This window comes from Rousettus aegyptiacus, unplaced genomic scaffold (assembly GCF_014176215.1).
Source record: "Rousettus aegyptiacus isolate mRouAeg1 unplaced genomic scaffold, mRouAeg1.p scaffold_m13_p_6, whole genome shotgun sequence".
NCBI lineage: Eukaryota > Metazoa > Chordata > Mammalia > Chiroptera > Pteropodidae > Rousettus > Rousettus aegyptiacus.
This window is the reverse complement of record NW_023416309.1, coordinates 40,565,648-40,586,077: the sequence shown is the minus strand read 5'-3', so window position 1 is coordinate 40,586,077 and position 20,430 is coordinate 40,565,648. Positions and strand designations below refer to the sequence as shown.

Sequence of the window (20,430 nt, the reverse complement as noted above, 5' to 3'; positions counted from 1 at the left end):
TAGAAAAAAGCACCTTTCTACAGATCTGGAAGAACAAAGAGTTCAGAACACAGCAAATTACAGAATTTCTTAAGTGTATGAGTAGAATACACTCAAAGGAGCTAAGTCTTGTTTCCTTTGTCAAACAAGATGTCAGGTCATCTCCCCTTTGATAATAACATTTAAAGCACAGCTTGGTGAGATCTAGCGTTATGAAGCTGTCTTCTTTCATTCCTGCTTGTTCCTTTAGGCCGAAGGTTTTAGTCTAAATAGGTGGAAAGTCAGATAATAGGGTTAGTTTAAGGGAGGGTACCTACCTTATATCATAAAGCATATAACTGACTTTTTTCTCTGGAATAGAGGAACTAATGTTAACTAATATATACATTTTTTTCTTAACTGTTTGAGCCTACATATTTGATTCTTTGTAGCTCCCTAGATGAACAAGCTTCATAGTCTTTTACTACCATCATGGTCTTGCCTCTTAAACTTCATACCCTCCCTAGAGGTCCTACAGGTACCTCAAACTTGACATTCCAAGGAATATGCCTGTTGCCCTCCACCACAATTTAAGAACCATCTCTTCTTATGTTTACTATCTTAATGTTATCACCATCTGTTGAGTTGACTAAAGTAGAAATCTCAGGGTTGCTTTAGAGTCTTTTCTCTCCTTCACCCAGTCAGTGGGTTCTTTCAGTTTTAACTCCTAAATATTTCTCAAGTAAATTCTTCTCTATTTCTACAACCACTATTTTAGTTCAAGGCCTCATAATCTCCCACATTACAAGAGCCTCCCAGCTGTTCTCTTTGCCTTTATTCTTTCCCCTATAGTAGCTAGTATTCAGTTTATTCAGTCACTAGAGTTGAATTTCAGAAGCACTGGTCTTTACCCTGCTGGTGGTAGTGTATGTTGGTACCATCATTTTGCGGGCTGTTTGACAATATCTAGTAAAGTCCAAGTTGTCTAAATCTTGTAACACAGTAATTTCATTTCTAGATATATTTCCTTGAGACACTTTCCCAAATGATCACAAGGATATATAAATAAGAGCTCTTGTTCAGTATTGTTTTTAATACCAAGAAATTGGAAACCACCTACATTTCCATCAACAGAATAGATTGTGGTATATTTACACAATAAAATATTACACAACACTGAAATTCGATTAGAGCCACACAAATCAATAATCTCACAAATACAATATTGAATAAAAAAGTCACAGAATATAATATACACAAAAAGTTTAAAAACAAAAACAATATGTTTTATTTAGACATACATATATATTTAGTAAAAGAATAAAGCTGTGTATAGGAATGTAAATACCAAAATCTAGAGAGTATTTACTTCTGGGAAGAGAGACAGACATGCAATCAAGAAGAGGTAAATGGAGGGTTTGAAAGGTAATTTTAATGCTGTTTAAATTTGGATATTGGGCACACAAACATTCAGTATATTTTTTTCTGTACCTTTTCCTACATTTTAAATATTTCATTCAAAAAAATCACCAGATTTCAAATCTTACGTGACTTCCATCATTGATAGGGATAAGATAATGTCCAAACTTCTTCACACGACACCTTGACCCCACCCTACCTTTCTTGCTTTCTTTACTGTCACTCTCCCATTTATCTTAAGTAATGGCCAAATTTGATTTGGCCACAGAATCTCAAATCTCATACCTCTGTGCCCTTGAACATACTTTTACCTAAAATGTCTTTCCATTCCTCTTTTCACCTGGCAAAATCCTGTTTATGCTTCAAAATCTAGCTCAGATATCATCTTCCTTGAAAGTATTCTGGATTTTTTGAAGCAGAATGATTCACACCTGGATTTCCACAGGACTTCATATATTTCTTAGAGCACTTGTCACACTGTGGTATCATCGTTTACTTGTCTGTCCATCACTAGACAGTGAGCTCCTAAGGACAGAGACCATGTATGTTTGTTTTTTTAACTTCCATAATCTCTGGCCCTAGCACAGTGCAGTATGGTACAATAAAAGAAAGAATGGATGGCTGGAATGAATGGTTTCATCTTGCAAGGCCTGATATTGCCACCACTGTCTTCCAGAGTCATAAGATGGAAGTGGATATTGAGATGCCTAAGTGCTTGTAGGGCTCCCCTTCTGGTCGTACTCCCCAAATGTGTCTGCGGAGCCCCACTGTAATAGTCTGCTTCAGATCTTAACATACTACAGAAAATATAGTCTTGGCAGCTCCTGGATTAATCTAGTATAGCCAGGAAGTATGCTTTGGAATTGTTGAAAGAGTTTCCTTTCTCAGTGATGAGCTGAATATGTTTATCCTAACATAGTAGAATTTACTGACTTCTCATTCCTTCCAGGGTAACAAGAGGATAGCCAAAAGGTTTTAATTAACTGAAATGGGGCTTTGAGACAACTAAAGCCACTTTGAAGTAAATTATTGATAGCATTATGCATTGTTTTTCTTCCTTTTTTAAAGTAACAAGTCAGGGCAATTAATGCTATTTTTATCCCGCAGATTCACTGAATTTTAAAGATGATTTTAGTGATGCTTAAAAAAAAATCCTCTTAGTGGCTGAGTGATAGGTTGCTGTCATTTTTGTAAGCTAGAGGCCCTGCTGAAGGATTCTGTTCTGATGCTGTTTCACATGCTTCTGTTATAGGTATTTGGATGCATTACTGCTCTTGGCATTAAGGTATTTTTTCAGGCTCTTCATGAGGTTAGAGGTTCTCTTGTGTATTTTATTGCGGGCCTTCCCAAATGTATATTACTGTCTTATAAGCCAAAAGAGAACCAAGGAAACTGTTATAATTAACAGGCAGCTGCAAAGCAGAGCCATTTATTCTCTTTAATGTGGTGTGGTGGAGATCAGAGACTAGAGGCTTCAGTGTGGCTTTAAGTGAAGCAGCTGCATCACCAGCTGGAGACTGACACACTGTAGAGGGCGGGCACAGCACAGCTGAGATCCATTCACTCCCATATGAGACTGAAAGGCCTCTCTTCAGCTTAGACAGTTGCTCTGTGTTTACATTTAGTTTAAGGGGGAGGATGTACAAAACCTGCCATACCCTATCTCCATGAGCATCTTTGAGTCAGCACTAAGCAAAAAGGTACAAATATGACCCAGCAGGCAGATTTCTTGTGACTTTCATAAAGGTATCCCCTACTCTTTAGCTGGCAAAGTTTTTAAATAAGACCCTGAGAAAGGAAATGATAACTTTTCTTTTTAGTTTACTGGAAACATTTGACTGGCTGTTTTTTGAATGGGTGAACCTAATTTAATTTAACTAATATAGTTTAATATTACTATAATATATTAATATAATATAGTTTAATTCAGTAAAATTTGAGTATTAGTCTCCATCCCTGTAAGAAAATGTGCGAGGACATTCTCACTGTTCCTGGCCTCATAAAGTTAAATCATGTTTCAAGACTATTCAAGTACCATCTTCTCAGGATGCCTTTCCTAAGTCCTCAGCTTGGGCTAAATACCCTTCCTCTGTGCTTCCATAATACCATTTGTCTACTCTTTTCTGTCCAGCTCCTCCCATAGCATAATGAGGTTATCTATCTGTGGTATGTGTCTTGTCCACTAATTTGTCAGTTCCTTGCTATCTGGGATCAAATTTTATTTACCTCCCCCATTTCTTAGTATGGCACCCACACATAGTAGGTATTCAGATGTTTGTCAAACAAATTGAACTATTAAGAGTCATGGGGTGTGCTAGCAAACCCTTAGCTTCAGACACCATAGGGGCAGAATGTTCCTTCACTACATGAGAAAGCAGTCAATTTGCAGACTGAGGGAGGAGGAGAAAATATGGAAGTTCTCTCTTGACAAAATGGTTTATATAGGATAAAGTTTTGTAAGCATTTTAAAACTGAATGTGTCCTTTTGATAGTATCAGCTTTTCAGGAGGGGAAAGACTTACCACTATTTTTGGTATATTGGAGAGAAAGCAGCTAATAACTTCATTGGGAGCATAAAACAATTATACCCAGCCTCCCATAGAGACAATCTGCCAGAGCCAACCTCCTCGCCTTCCACACGGGCTTCATTTTCTTACTCCAGAATTTTATAGACTCTCCCCCAAAGACCTTCATCTTGTTGCACTATTATGATGAATGTTTGGAACTGGCTCTCACCCCCTGCTTTACTAGCTATTATTGGAGGTGCTGTCAAAAAATCAGGCCCCAAATTTATCCTCCCATTAAGTCCTCTCCTGGGCAGCACTGCTTGGTTCTGAATAGTCGTCATCTAATCTCCCCTCCTTTGCTCAGCTCCCACAGCCTTCGAACGTAAGAAAACTGCAGGCCCTATTGCAGACAAAGCACTGTGGTAGGAAGTAAGATTGCAAATCATTTTCTACCACAGCTCTTTGTTTGCTCTTGTTCTAGGCCTACAGAAGCTACGAGACCTCCATCAATTTCAGTCACAGGCCCCTTCCATGTCATTTCCTTAATTGGCTGGTCATTGTCTGTCTTCCAGCAACGTCTTTAGGGTCTCCTGTCTATAATGATTTAGAGCAGTGGTCCCCAACCTTTTTGGCACCAGAGACCAGTGCTCCTCTGAGAATCTAATGCTTGATGATCTGAGGTGGAGCTGAGGCGGTGATGCTAGCACTGGGAAGTAGCTGCAAATACAGATGAAGCTTCACTCAGTCGCTTCATCTGGCCGCTCACCTCCTGCTGTGTGGCCCATTTCCTAACAGGCCACAGACCAGTACCAGTCTGTGGTCTAGAGGCTGAGGACTCCTGAGTTAGAGATTTATTGGTTTCTGAACACTTATTTACCTGTCTATTCTTACTATTCCTGAGTGATAGACTCAATACTTTTGAAGAGTTTTTAAAATGTGTTACATGATTTTTTAATTTGTCTCCACTGGTACTCTTCATATAGCCTTCCTTTTAAGAGAGTTTCTGTTTAATAGAAACTCTCTGAGTCTGAATTAATAGGTTGTCATTTAGTCAATTTGGTGCTTTCATTTTGACTAATAGTTTTAGAAAGAAATAGGGCCAAAAGTTACATCTGGTGCCATTTGTAAATCTTAGAATAATTGATAAGTAACCCGTTTCCTCTAGCGAACAGTGGGTTTTGTTCAATAATACTGATTAGCTTTTTGAGAAAATCTAACCTGTGATTGTGGAGCTAACTCATTAATAAAGCTGATACTGAGTCTGCGGTTAACATTGGAAAAGCAGTGTTCCTCAGTAATATTCTTTGTCCTGTGAAGAACACTGCAATGAAGTGTAAACGGTTTCCCTATTAAATGAGATACTATTAACTTCAGTTAGGCAGAATGATTCAGTACTTTGAGTAGCTTATTTATTCTTCATTTACTTCTTCATATACTAACCTATCCCATTTTCTTTACTTTACTAACCAAACTACTACCTAGTTCCCTAGCTCCCCTGGTTCCCACACCTCTACCTCTCTACCTCTCAAGGCTCCCTTCTCTAGCTACTCCCACCTTTCCCCCAACTATTTAGACCCAGGTTTCTTATAGGAAACCACTGGTGCTAGGGCCTCTCTGAACGCAACATAAGTCACTGCCAGAGCAGGTAAAAGCAGCCTGCTTTTTCAGAGATGACAAGAAGGGCAAAACTCTCAGAGTAGGCGAGTAAGCAGACAGGGCCGCGTAACTCCACACCTCAGTGGTCAGCACCTGCAGGCTCAGAGCTGACAGTGCACTCTAATAAGATTCATCTCTGTTCACTTAACTGATGTGGGCTTTATGGTAAATGTTCGCTTTGCTTAATTACTTTGGCAGACTCGCTGATTGCCTTTCCTGAGGAGTTCCAAAAGGCCCCCCTGGGATGGAGCATAAACCTCCTTCCATGTCTTTTAATTTCATTCTTTACTTGGAATGCTTGAAAACTGGTATGTAATCCATATGGCCACCATCCCCTCTCTCCTGTGCGTGAACATCAGGACCACTCCTTTCTAGTATGGTGTCTACATGGCCCACACTGGACCACTCAGAAATCTTGATGGTCTTTTTCCTCCTTTGCCACATGAGATCCCCACTTCCCCCTCTTCACCATTGAGGTATATGTATAACTCTTCTAATTTAGTTTGGGATCCATGTACCTTTTTTTCTCTAGTTAGTATGGGATGTATAGAAAATTTCCCTCTACAGTCCAGCAGGTGAGCCACTAAAATAATTTCTCTCTATTTTTGAAATGATAGGAAAAGAAGTCCAAGTTAGCCAATTGCTATTTTTTTTTGCCCTCCAGCTCAGAGCTAAATGTCTATAAATAAATTTATTAATTGGGCTAATGGGAATGAGATGTAGTTAACATATTTCAGGTTTTGGGTTCATGCCAGTTTTATAAAGTTCTTGAGTCACATCATGGGATTGGAATGTTCACCATTATTTAAAATTAGATCACTTCTTTGGGTTTTAAGCTGATCTCTACTGCCTCAGAAGTCTTACCAGGTACGTATTAGGATTTTCTTGTTTCCTAATGTGGGAAAATGTCTGTTAGACATTTTCACATGGCCCATGTTTTTCCTTTATATTCACTAGATGTTTCTGAGTGTAGAGGCGCCTTGCTTCTGGAGATAAGAAATCCAGGGCCGAACTAAATTGCAAAGGCTATCAAAGGTTTGCATGTTGTAGCCCTAGGAACTCTGCCACCAACTCCTGGCCTGCTACTAGAGACAGAGTAAGGGAATCTGAAGCGAAGAATAATGGGATCTGAGCAGGCATAGTCTAATCTTGTGTTTTATCCCTAGGAAACTTTAATGAAAAGTAGACATTTCTAAAGGGGATGGATTGTGATGACTTTCATAGACACGTAGATAGTCCATTTGACTTTTGTGGTTCTTTCGACTCGTAGGTGTTGAAGTGGAAACCTGCATTGGACAAAATCATGCATCAAAGTAGAAAGCCTAAACTGCCATATGCATAGTCATGCACACAGCTTCAGAAGATGAGGCAACTGCCTCAGGCCTCATTTTGCACATGTACATTTCATACACATTGACTCTTTCCTGTTTCCCTTCAGGGGATGAATTCTGAACCTTCATTTGTCCAATGTCGTCCAGTAGGTGAATAACTTACCTACTGTGACACATGTGTTTCTCATCTAAAAATCAAGAGAAATTGTGACTCAAATCATTCCCCAGGTTAAAATATGAGGATTACTCTGGCGTAGTCAATGATATATAATCTTTGTTCCAGACCCTTCAACCAATAAATTCGTGTACACAAATAAATCCAGTTCTCTTAAGTAATTAAGCCAATTTACATAGTTGGATCATTGGGGAAAGCAAGCAACTAGATATACTCACCAGTAGCTCATCCTTCCAGATGGTTGTCAAAATGGCTTCTATAGAAGGTTCCATTTTTCTCTCTCCAGTCCTGAAAAGAATGACCACAGGAACAGCAGTTTAAGTATGGTGATAATTGGCACAAAAGGGTTAAGGACTAGTGGATAGGGAATAAATTAGGGGAACACCTTAACTGGTCAATCACTGAAGTTTTGACTAGATAGTTTCAAAGTGAAAAGGTTAGCAGGTAATTCTTAGTTGAGATTTTATTTTGTTTAATGTTAATCAGCAGAGTCTCTGAGGCTTGTAATGCACTGCTATTAACAGGCGTCAGGGGAAATTGCTTTTTTGGTTGTTGTTGAATTGGGTGGGCTGAAGATTCATAGACTCCATGAAGAAGGAAGCTTATTACTGCATGAAATGGGAGTATGTGAGGCAGTTCTGAAGATGAAAAGAGTTTGAAATTAAATATCTCAACATCAACCTCAGATGAACCATTTTAACCACTGCCACATACTACTCAGTCTTACCTCCACCCCTTCTCTGAAGCCAGTCTTTTTACCTGTATGTTTGAAGGTTTCCCAGGTAGAAGCAATTATGAATATGATGGTTTTTTTTGTCTTTAACCCCAGATATCTGAGAATATACTCTAGTATAGATCACTATACTGTTCTTTTGAGTCTAGGAAAAGGGATGCTGCTTGGGGAAAAAAAGTTCCTTTTAGGGCAGAGTCTCCAACCCTCAGGCCACAGACTGGTACCTGTCTGTGGCCTGTTAGGAACCGGGCTGCACAGCAGGAGGTGAGAGGTTACTGAGCAAGCAAAGCTTCATCTGTATTTGCAGCCGCTCCCAGCACTGGCATCAATGCCTCAGTAGCACTTCAGATATCAGGCATTAGATCCTCAAGGAGCATTGGTCCCTTGGTGCCAAAACGGTTGGGGACTGTTGCTTTAGGATATGTTAAATTGTGGTGGTGGTGGTGTGTTTGTGTATAAACACAGAGGAAAGCTTTGGAAAGGAAATCCAACCAGATGAAGAAACTGGTACTCAGAGAAGTCGCTCTCTTGGCCATGGTCACACAGCCTGGAAGTGGAGGACTCAGGATTTTAACTCAGGTCTAGTGTCTCTAAAGCTTTGCTTTTTACATTATATATCCTATGTTGTTCAGAGAAATAGTGGTATTTTAACCAGGTATTCAAAGAAAAATAAAACTTGGGATTTTTAGTGGTGAAGAAAAATAGCATTCCATGTGGAGAAAACCATGCAAATAAAAGCATGACATCCATTTGTACATGTTTAGCAGGTATTTAAAAATATAGGGTTATAGCTTTTTTGAGATTGGGGCTTGAGATCCAAATTTATTTTTATGGGACTTCAGCCATTCACCCATAATCTCTTTAATGTAAATCTGGTAGCCTTATAGGAATAGGTTTAGGGTGAAACTTTTATGAAAATCTTCCCGATATGTATCATGTTGAATATACCAGTGTGTTTTCTCCCTTGGAATAAGAGCTACAGAAACTTTTTCTGCAAACAAGCTTTGCCTGTTTTTCTCCTTTCTGCCTGAAGGATTTACATAGCAGCTTTCAGAGACAGTCTGCTTCCTTCAAATATCTCAGTAAGGAAACAGTCACCATGTTCTGGGGTTCTGGATGAAACTATTATTTATTTATCATTTCATAAAAGACTCTTAGATGCTTTGTCTGTGGGAGATAGCTGGGGTTGTGAGAAATGATATCGTTGGAGAATTTGCCTTAGATTCGCAGTGGGTATGAGGAAGAATCCACATTTTCTCTTAAGCTACATTGCCTACATTATTAAGGTAACATTTCCAAGCTTTTCTTGGGTAAGTTAGGCTTAACTATGTGTCTCAACCATCAGCCACCCAGCACTAGGGGAAAGAAAGCTGCTTTGCAGAGTCATGAGTCAGAGAGAATAAGTTAAAAATGGACCAAGAAATCCCCAGCCAGTTTGCGGCTCAGCCTTGCTGTTCCATCTGTCCACTTCATTTTGCTTCAGTTTGTATAAGTGACTCCTGTCTTCAGCCTTCAGAAGCTGACAGTTGCATTGGAGGATGGCTCACATTCTTGTCCTTAAAGGTGCTTTGGGTGCAGAGCCATCCCTTCCTGTGGCTGGCTTTAGCAGCATTCTACTATAGCATTGTCTATTTCTTTTCTCTTTCCCCTTTGAGACTTCCTATTTCTAATTCAGTAGCATTAGGAGACCAAGTACCAGAATATAACAAATTCTCCCATTTCTCTCCCACCGTGTACCCCCAAACAAACAAATAAGCAAAAACTTAGGTTTAATTTTAGAATATATTAGATTACTTTAATAAGATATGCCAGAAAGCTTTTCTTTGTCCTCCTGGTATAACTTAAGAGGAAGAGAAAGCTTTACTGTCTTCAGTGACAACTTTTGTTCCTTTGGAGGATAGCTGCTCATGTCTGAGCCACCTTTTCTCTCAGGATGGGAATAAATCATTTTTTTTGTTATTTTCATACTTTTGGAGAAGAGCTGGTAATCATGGACCTCCTTGCTTGTGCGAGACTGGAGAAAAACATTTTTAGACTTTCATTTATTCATTCAGTTTTCAAAATTGAATCTTACAATATGCCAGGGATTTTGCTAAAGGACTAGGAATATAGTGGTGAACAAAATTAATTTGGTCCTTGCTCTTATGGAGCTTTTAGTTCTAGTTTGTGGAAAGCTGGAGGTTTGGAAATTATATTCTCTTTCCCCACTAACTTCTGCCTCTGGACTCCTTTCCCTTTCCTTGGACCTTGTTTCTTTACATCTTTCTAGTCCTGGATAGATAGCTCTCTCTCTTGAGTAATGCAGGCAGCTCCAGCCATTTCTCAAAAAAAAGAAAAAAAAGAAAAGAAAAAGAAAAAAAGTGGTCAAGAGTGTTGAAGATAAGAAAACACTTCCTTCTCCCTCACCAGTATACCTCCAGTGTTTTATTCCAAGGAGTTCTTTGTCCAGTAGCCAAATGTGGACATCATTTGCCAAATGCAGACCTTTTAATTTAAAGATATACATATTACCAGGAGTTGAACTTTTCTTGCTTCCAGGCAGGGTTGGTTCTCCCTGCACAAGAGTCTTCCAGTAACAGTCTTGCCTACATCTCTGCCACCTTTTGTGGTACTGCACCAGAGAAGCTTCTCCAGAAGCTCTTTAAACTCTATTTGCTATAATTACAAAATAGTCAATGGCCCGTTGAACTCCTTTTCCTCCTGCCACAGCATTGCTAGCGTATGCACGCTCTAGGAAAGTTATCATGGTGAGTGAAACACCCTGGGATCTGTGAATTCTATGTGGATTTGGTTGCTGGGGAAAGCAGCTTTCTCAAGAACTGCTGGAGTCAAGGTGGCCTTAATCATTTTTTAAAAACAACTTTATTCATATGTTGTAATTCACCCATTTAACATGTACAACTCATTGTTTTTTAATATATTCACAAGGTTGTATAACCATCATCACAATCTAATTTTAGAATATTTTATCCTCCCAAAAAGGTACTCCATGCTCATTAGCAGTCAATCTCCATTCCTCCTCTAACACTCCCCTCAGCCCCAAGCAACCACTAATCTACTTTCTCTCTATATAATAATTTGCCTATTCTGGACCTTTCCTATAAATGGACTCATATAACATGTAATCTTCTGTGTCTGGCCTCTTTCATTTAACATAATATTTTCTAGGTTCTTCCATGTAGTAGCATTTATAAGTACTTCATTCCTTTTTCTGGCGGAATAATATTCTGTTATAGCTATACCACATTTTGTTTACCCATTTTTCAGTTTATCCATTCTTCAATTACCCATTCATGGACATTTGGATTGTTTCTTTAATGCTGCTCTGAGCATTTGTATACAAACTTTGTATAGATGTAATGTTTTCATTCTTTTGAGTATATACCTGGGAGTAGAATTTCTGGGTAATTCTTTGTGTGTTAACTTTTGAGGAAATGCCAAACCACTTTTCAAAGCAGCTGTACTGTTATACAATCCCACCAGCAATGTATGAGAATTCTAATCTCTCCCTGTCCTTGTTACTATCTTTTTGACTATTGGCATCCTAGTGAGTGTGAAGTGGTATCTTATTGGGGTTCCTTATCAGATATACGATTTGCAAATATTGTCTCCTATTCTGTGAGTTTTTTCACTTTCTCGATGGTACCACTTGCAACGCAAAAATTTCTTAACTCGACCTGCTTTTTCTTTTGTCCTTTGTGCTTTTGGTGTCCTAAGAAATCATTGCCTAACCCAAAGTTGTAAAGATTTACTCTTATGGGTTCTTCTATGAATTGTATAGTTTTTAGATCTTACACTTAGATCTGTGATCCACTTTGAGTTAATTTTTGTGTATGATGTGAGGTAGAGGTCCATTTTCATTCTTTTGCATGTAGAGACCCAGTCGTCCCAGGACCATTTCTTGAAAAGACTATTCTCATTTAATTGTCTTTCCACCTTTGTCAAAGGGAAGCCTTAATCTTTTCATAATGGCAATGTTTATTCATTCATTCCCCACTCACATTTCCTCTTCTTTCTACTCCTCTTCTTTTGAAGTCTCCTTTTTCAAAATACTTTTTTTAGCATGAAAGTTTTTGGCAGAAACTAGGTTTTGTTTAAATACCTGAAAGGCCGAGATTAGATGAAAAGCAGTCTTAAAATGCAAATAAAAAGGAAAATGGACATCTCTTTGTCACATATGGTGCTGGCTACACTGCTATCCTTTCAGACATTACCTCTGTTCACTGTGTGTGTGTGTGTGTGTGTCTTCTCTATGGCACAAGCCACTCAAAAAACCCTGCAAGGTCTTTCTTTACTAAAATCTGAGTTTCTCACTTAGTAAAGGCTAAAGGGCCAGTTCCACTCTACCTGAGAAGCTGGTAACCCACATGGCTACATTCGTGACATTTGTGATTGGAACTATATAGCATAGGAACCTCAGAATGATCACCTAGAAGAGAAGGTACAAAAGGGTACCTACATATAAGGTAAAGGGTACAAAAATAGGAAGTCACCTGCAGAATGAGAAGCTGACTTTATTTGATCTACTACTTGGCTATATAAAGACTGACGCAGGCTTGTGGTCTGCTTTACCCAGATGCCAGGTTCCCTGTGGGGAGGAAGACATCCATGTAGAACATCTCAGCTGCCATAACAAAATACCCTAGGCTAGGCAGTTTAAAAAACAAATTATTTTCTCACAATGGTGGAGGCTAGAAGTTTCAGATCAAGATTCAGCAGGGTCAATTTCTGGTGAGGACTCACTTTCTGATTTACAGACAGCCATTTCTAGCTGTATCCTTACATGGTGCAGAGAAAGATCAAGTGAGCTCTCTGTTGTCTCTTTTTTATAAGGACACTAATCCTACTGGATCAGTGCCCCACCCTTATGACCTCTTTTGACCATTATTCAATAAAGGCCCTCTCTCCAGTTATAGTCATATTGGGGATTAGAGCTTCAATATATGCAAATTTTAGGGAGGAGTAGACAAAAATATTCAGTTCATAACAATCCAATATGAACCTAGTGGGGTTATCTTGATATAGCCTGCACTAGCCTCCTAGTGATGCAAGACTCCCCTTCCCTGGTCTCTTTAGTTACCTTGTTTTTTGAGCTTCGTTTTCTATTGGGCTAGTCAGGGGTCAGGAACTTGTATCCTATCTACTCACACTATTCACCTTCTCCAAATTTACCCTTTCTGTAGGGTGGGGGTTTGGATAGAGTGGGTAGGGGAGGGAATTAAACTCACATTCTGTTCATTCATCTTCCAGTAGAAAAAAATTGCCATTTTTTCCTTCCTGGAACACTCAAATTTTAGACTTCAGCACTGGACAATTGCTACCTGTCATGTTTTGATCAGTAAAAATGAGAGCTAGTTAGAATGTCTCAGGAGACCCCTCCCTCCCACCAAATGTTCAGAAGAGATGATAGTAAATCCTTTTGGAGGAGGCGATACCAGTGGGAAGGGAAGCCTAAAGAAAAGAGAGAGACTCCTCCCTTATCCATAAACCTGGTACCTCATCTTTCTGCCACTGAGAACTATTCAGGCTTCAGTCCTAGTCTGGGGCCACAGCCAGCCGGGAGCAATGTGGAGTCACAACCCAAGTGAGCCCTTAGCATCCAAACTTCCTGAGAAAGCTAAGTATTTCAGTCTCTGCAAAGGCATGTGTAAGTCAGTATGGGCTGACTTAGACTGCTATTGGTGTTTTGTCATCTCTTTGCTATCTCAGAACATATTTCCATTTCAACAGTATGACGCCCTGAAAGCTTTAATAGGAAGCTACCAGCCCTCTCTCAAATTCCTTGCTAAAGAGCCTGGAGGAACAACAGCCTGTGTCACACTATTTTTCTTAACCTCTTAGGCCTAGTGCCCTGTACCTGGCATCTCCAGTAGATCGGATTAGTACTCAGATTTTACAGGTAAAAGTCCCAAGGAAACAGTAAGAAAAGTAAAGCAGAGACATATGCTCTATGCCCTTTGTGGGTACTGAGTTAGAGATTGCTTACTGGTTTTAGACTGTTCCACCTCTGTCAGGTTTCTAAATAGTCTCTTCACTTGCCAGGTGGGAGATCTTAATCACCTGCAGAGATCTGAAGCTCTGGGATGAGAATGTCACAAGGCAGGTTGGATGATGATTTTTTCTTCATTCCAACTATAAATTCTTACAGTGACAAATCAGTCATACCCTCAGCCAAACAATATCATATGTGCTCTGCAGCATAAAGCACAGGGTTCCTGACCCATTTCTATCCTATTTGATTTATTCATTCAATGAATATTTATTGAGCACCAGCTGTATGCCAGGCATTGTGCTAGATGTTTGACATTGCTTTATTATATAAATGTTGCAAGAATCCTCTAAGATTTAGTCACTCTTTCAACAAACATTTATTTTACACCTACAGTGTACTATTCCTAGGTACTGTGCTAAGTGCTAAGGTGGGTATAATTATTTCTACTTTTTATCTTCTGGTGAGACATGTATATAGCTTCCTCATAATCATTCAGAATAACAGGTGGTCAAAGTAGGATTCCAAACCATGTTTTTTATGAAGTTTCTGGCTTACAGTTTTATTACCTGTATTAGATTAAACAGTTTGTGATTTACTACAATAAGACATATTAAAAGAAGACATTGATTTCTGTTATGCTGTCATACACGTTTTAATAAACTTTTTATTTTGGAAGAATGTTAGAATTACAGAAATGCAGAGATATACCCCTCCTTGTAGTTTTCCCCATCTTTTATTGCCATGGTACATTTTTTAACGCTAAGAAACTGGCATTGATACATTACTGTTAACTAAACTCCATATTTTATTTGGATTTCACCAGTTTATCCATTAATGTCCTCTTTCTGTTCCAGGATATAATTCAGGGTATCACACTGCATTTATTTGTCATGTCTTCCAGATGTCCTCTGGTCTGTGACAATTTCTTCATGACCTGACAGTCTTAAGGAGTACTGTTCAGGTATTCTGTAGTGTAGACTATTCCCCAATCTGTGTTTGTCTGATGTTTTTCTCATTATTAGACTGAGGTTATAGGTTTTTGGAAGTATCCAAGAGAGGCGAAGTGCCCTTCTCATCAGATCACACCAGGGGTTACTTTACAGCCACATGACATCACTGGCAATGTTCACCTTCATCACTTGGTTAAGGTAGTGTTCGCCAGGATTATTTACTGTAAAGTTACTATTTTTCCCTTTCTCTACTCTATTCTTTGGAAATAAATTACTAAGTCTAGCCTACCTTTAGTGGGAATGGGAACCAAACACCAGCTCCTAAAGAGAGTATCTATACGTGTTATTTGAAATTGTTCTGTTAGAAAGATTTGTCTCTTCTCCTCATTTATTTAATAGTTTGTATGTCAACATGGACTCGTGGTAAACTCTGATCTAAAACCCATGTTTTTTTCTGCTCCACCACACAAGAAATGATAAGGACTTATACCAAACATTGGTTTCAGGGAAATTTATTTCAGATTTCAGAGACTTTTAAGAGGTAGATTTGATAAGACTTGGTGACCTTGAATGTGAGGGAGTGATGGAGAGGGAATATTTGAAAATGACATTTAAATTTTGGTTTGAATAGCTAGAGATACAATTTTGGTTTGAAATATTTAATAACAAGAATGAAGATTAATTTTAGGCTTTGATAAATCTCAGCGTCTTCAGAGACTGTATTTAGACTACATGTTGGTCCAGCTTTACCAAGTGCCCTGTTTTCCCAAGTCGGCAGAGAAAACTACTTTTCTTTGTGGCTGAAATGCCAGGGCCCCCTAATGGAGAGCTCTCTGGGTCCTGTTTATTGTCTGAAGGGTGCTTGGTTTTGCCTTTTGTTGGGTTATGTGATTTTTTCTAGTTTATTTACAGAACAGAGATGCTTAATTCTCTAATAAATGATTAAACCCTTCCCCTTTCAGGGTTATCAGTTCACTCCCATGTGACCTCATGCTCAGTAAGAGGGCAGTTACCCTATGACAATCACCCCCGTGCTTTTGTACTCTAAACCAGAGAGTACGTGATACTCGTTTTTAACTCGCTTATCCTCTTTTTCTGGCTGGTGCTGTATTAATGTTAATTCTTTGTTTCAGAGCCATCATCAACCACTTTAACCCCAAAATTGAATCCTACGCTGCTGTGAATCACATATCCCAACTGTCGGAGGAGCAGGTAAGCCACCTCTCTCCCCAGGGTGACCCTAGTTGGTGGCTAGGATCCAGTAATTACCCTCTCTCTCTGATGGCAGAGGGATTCTGTGATAGAGCTTCTAGCAAGAGTGGCAAGAGCCAGGATGCTACGAGGAATTAGTAAGGGATTTGTTGATAGTACTTTAAATAGTAATGGCTTCTTGCATTTGTGCCATACGAGAGGTTCATTTAATTATATAGAAGATATGTAGGTGAAAATTTGGTGAATTCTTATTTTAGAGTGGGCGATAAGGCATTTCTTTTTTTAATTTTAGGCAGAGAGTCATTTTGATTTTTGAAAATAAGAAATGAGAACTTAGAAATGGATGAAACTGCCAATTAGAAAAACTCTGAAATCAGCTGAATTTGATGCTATTTGGCTCGTTAAAACGTGAGCCCTGTTGGGGCAGATTTTCTTAGTAATCGAGTTCTATTTGCCTTGAACAATTATTCCTGAGCAGGTTTTTCTGTGGTATGGACTGAGTTGGAGATGCAGATAGCATTGTGTATTTTTCCTTGAGTCTGGCCTGATTTCCCCTTCTCCCAAAGTGCCTGCACTTGGTTCTGCATTATTTAAAAGTAGAGATGGGACTTTAGCGCATGGCATGGTGCTTGAACTTGATGTTACAGAATGAGACTCTTGAGTCCTGTTTTCAAAAGCATAGAATAAGAGTCTACGGCCATGCCACCCTGGACAAGCCCAATCCTGTCTGACCTTGGAAGGTAAGCAGGGTCAAGCCTGATTAGTACTTGGATGGAAGACTGCCTAGGAAGACTAGGTGCTATAGGCGTAAACAAAAATAAATAAATAAATAATAAAAGCACAGAATAAGACATTATATTCATGGTATCCCTTCCTTCCCACCCTACAAGTCAGAGGGCCAGGATTTTCATGAGGTGAGTCCAAATATAGCCTCCAAGCCAATGTGCTCTGCTCTGCCTTTTTTGCCAATGCATCAGTGTAAGCCTTCTCTGAGCCTTTTGCTGGCAGAGCCAGCCAACCAGCTATGGTGTGACCATGTGTTCCTGTGTTCCTAAAAGCTATTCAGCTCACCCAGTGAGGCACCAAGCTAGCCTTTTTCCTAACAGATAAGCTTCTTAGTATTCCCGCAGTGGCTTTTTCCTCAGCCAGATGGATAGGACTCTATTAGTCTATCAGTTGTTCCCTTTGACGTATTTGTTCTCTTTTGTGAGACCAGCTGTGGGAATCCATCCTCTTATTTAAACTGTTTTTTTTTTTAATGGTTTCATTTTTTTTTTTTTTTTTTCTATTCTGCCTATGGAGCAGTCCTGAGTCCTTTGATACCACTGCTCTCTGTGAGGTGCATAGCGATATACTACCTTTTTTTTGATGGACCAGTTCAGATCAGTTTTACTATACCATTTTTATACAAAAGAATTTAACATCTTGAGTTTTGTTCAGTGAGAGTAAAGGTGACTTTCTTGTCGCAGTGAGCTCTGGTTAGCTAAAAGCTTAAAAAAAAAAAAAAAAAAAAGGAAGACACATTTTCCCTGTCAGCCACGTGCAGTATTCATCCCCCAGCAGCTTGGGAAGGTCAGGCTGAAATCTTTCTACAGCAGTAGCAGCCACAGACCAATAATAAAAATCCATTCTGGTACATGAGGCAATCTGGAAAAGGATGATTAGCAAGCACATGTCCTCAGCCTCCTCCAACTTCTTTCAAAGTTAAATGAAGTGATGAAAGTGCCTCTCAAAAAGAGTGCACAAACCAGAGATGAGGCGATTTCTATGCAGAGGGAGAGTAGATAGCCCTGTGTGAGAATGGGGAGGGCATAGCAGCTCTCAAGGATTTATTTACTTAAGGTTTGGTTTTGGGTGGTGAGGATCAGTGGTGAATAATCTTAGTGTAGTTCTTGCTCTGATGGAGCTTTTGTACACTCATTACCTCTCTTAACAATCCTTTCACTTGTGGGAAGGGGGAAGGGTGATGATCTTCTGGGACCCTTTTCAAAACTGCCCTCAAAATAGTTCTTGCTTTTTTCCCCCTAACTGACTTCGAAAGGCACTAAATGACAGCATTAAGGTACACTTGGTTTTATTCTCAGCTCTATCAGATTAGAAGCATTTAACTGCCTTGTTAATCTCCAACTGTTGGAGCACTTCTCTCCTTTCACTCATGAACATTAATGTGAATATCACTTAATGTTAAGTGCATTTACAGCTTCCCAAAGAGCTGGCTTTGAGATGCAGTAGGGCCTTATAGTTGTTAGCAGCAAACTAAGTTAGAAACAAATCAGGAACTTAATTCCTACGTAGATTCTAAAGTACTCCTAAAATAAAATCTAAAGACCATGGATAGGCGTTAACTGGAATTTATAGCACCTAGTAAGATAGCAGACAAGAGAGGGCTCTTTGTTAGATCTGTCTGCCCACCTCGCCATCGTTTTCTGGCAAGAGATTTGTGAATTTTTGAGCTTTCACAACCCCCAGATATATTCCAGCCTCTGTTTAAGGCATTTCAAGGTGATACTTGTAAATCCATTATTGCTTATTAAATAAAACATACTCTCTCACACTGGAGTTTGTGGTTTTTTTTCAGTTGTCCAGAAGACAGATGACATTTTTCTGTTACTTCTTATTGGCTTCATAGAGAACAAAGCTTTTAATCAGTCAATTCTTCCAGCAAAACTGAATAGTTGTGCATTTTCTAGTGTAATAAACTGCATAAATTTTTATATCGTATGCACAAGTATCATTTGTCTGGGGTTGATGTTATTTTGTTTTTATGTTCATTTCGACTCCCTTTTTTGTGCGTGTGATAAAACTACATAAAATTTACCAATTTAACCATTTAAAATGTACAGTTCAGTGGGATTGATATTCACATTTTGTTCAAACATCACTACTCTCCATCCTATAACTTTTTTATCATTCCATACTGAAATCTTATATCCATTAAACAAGAACTCCTCACTTCCCTTCCCCCCAGGCCCTGGTAATCACTGTTCTACTTTCTCTATGTTATTTGACTATTCTAGGTGCCTCATATAAGTGGAATCATATAATATTTGTCCTTTTGGATATGGTTTATTTTACTAAGCATAATGCTTCAAGGTTCATCCATGATGTAGCATGTATCAGAATTTCATTCCTTTTCAAGACTGAATAATATTCCATTGTATGCATATAGCACATTTTGTTTTTTCACTCATTCATCAGTGGACATTTAGGTTGTTTCCACTTTTTGGCTATTGTGAAGAATGTTGCTATGAACATTGGTGTACAAATAGCTGTTTGAGTCCCTGCTTTCAGTGCTATGTGTATGTACCCAGAAGCGGAATTGCTGGATCAAATGGTACTTCTATGTTTTAAGTTTTTGAGAAATCATCATACTGTTTTTTACAGTGCTGTACCATTCTACATTCCAGTTTTTCCATGTTATTGCCAACACTTGTTTTGTTTTTGTTTTTGTTTTTATGTTTATGTTATAACCATCCTAATAGGTGTGAAGTAGTAGCATCTCAGTGGTTTTGATTTGCATTTCCCTAGTCGTTATTGATGTTGACCATCTTTTTATGTGATTATTGGTCATTTGTCTATCTTCTTTGGAGAAATATCTGTTCAAGCCCTTTGCCCATTTTTAATTGGGTTGTTTGTTTTTTGGGTTGCTGTTGAGTTTTAGGAGTTCTTTATTTATCCTGGATATTAATTCCTCATCAAATAATGTAATTGCAAGTATCTTCTCCCATTCTGTGGGTTGCCATTTTACTATGTTGACAGTGTCCCTTGGTGCACAAGATTTTAATTTTGATAAAGTCCTACTTGTGTACTTATTCCTTTGTTGCTGTACTTTTGGTGTCATATCTAAGAAATCATTGACAAATCCAATATCATGAAGCTTTTCCTGCATGTTTTCTTCTAAGAGTTTTATGGTCTTAGTTCTTACATTTAGGCCTTTGATCATTTTTAATTAATTTTTGTATGCGATATTTGGGCAAGGTATTTGACCTCTCTTTTTAGCTCACATATCTTTATGAATAAAGATCATGGAGAAGGTACATTTTGTTTTTCTGAAAACTATGAAACTACTCCTTTTATCCCCTGCTGAGTTTGTTTGTCTCTAGTACATCTTGTAAAAATTGCCCTTCAGGCCCCTTGCCCACCCTCAGCTGAGATTTATTTCCTTTCTCTCCCCAGTATGGCTTGGTGGTAAGCATCTGTCCCTAACTGGTAGAATCATTTGATATGCTCCCTCCATCCCCTGACTGGTGGCCTGCAAACTGATTTTCATTCTTCCAGGAGGATAGCTGCATCAAACAACCTATGTTTCATAAATAAATTCCAATGACCCTTTTGTAATTGGAATTTAAGAGAAACTCTTGACTCCAGGCTGTCTTGGGTTTAGATACTTTGAGGACGTCCCATCCTGCCCATCCTGATGAAGTAATCTGTTCTTTAGAGAAGTATGTTGAAATAGAAGAGCTCCTCAGGGAGGTCTCGTCCCTATCTTGTCCTACT

The 20,430-nt window shown here is 38.9% G+C and overlaps 1 protein-coding gene and 1 pseudogene across 2 annotated transcripts in view; both read left to right on the top strand.

Annotated features, from left to right (window-relative positions):
- The window catches only part of ARMH3 (armadillo like helical domain containing 3), a 146,705-nt gene that overhangs the window by 103,612 nt on the left and 22,663 nt on the right, over positions 1-20,430 (top strand). For both annotated transcript variants that reach the window (XM_036223129.1, XM_036223130.1), the window contains exon 24: positions 15,855-15,933. In XM_036223129.1, the coding sequence (XP_036079022.1) occupies positions 15,855-15,933 (79 nt within the window). The remainder of the gene's footprint in view (positions 1-15,854; positions 15,934-20,430) is intronic.
- Positions 16,623-16,741, top strand: LOC118604278 (annotated as a pseudogene).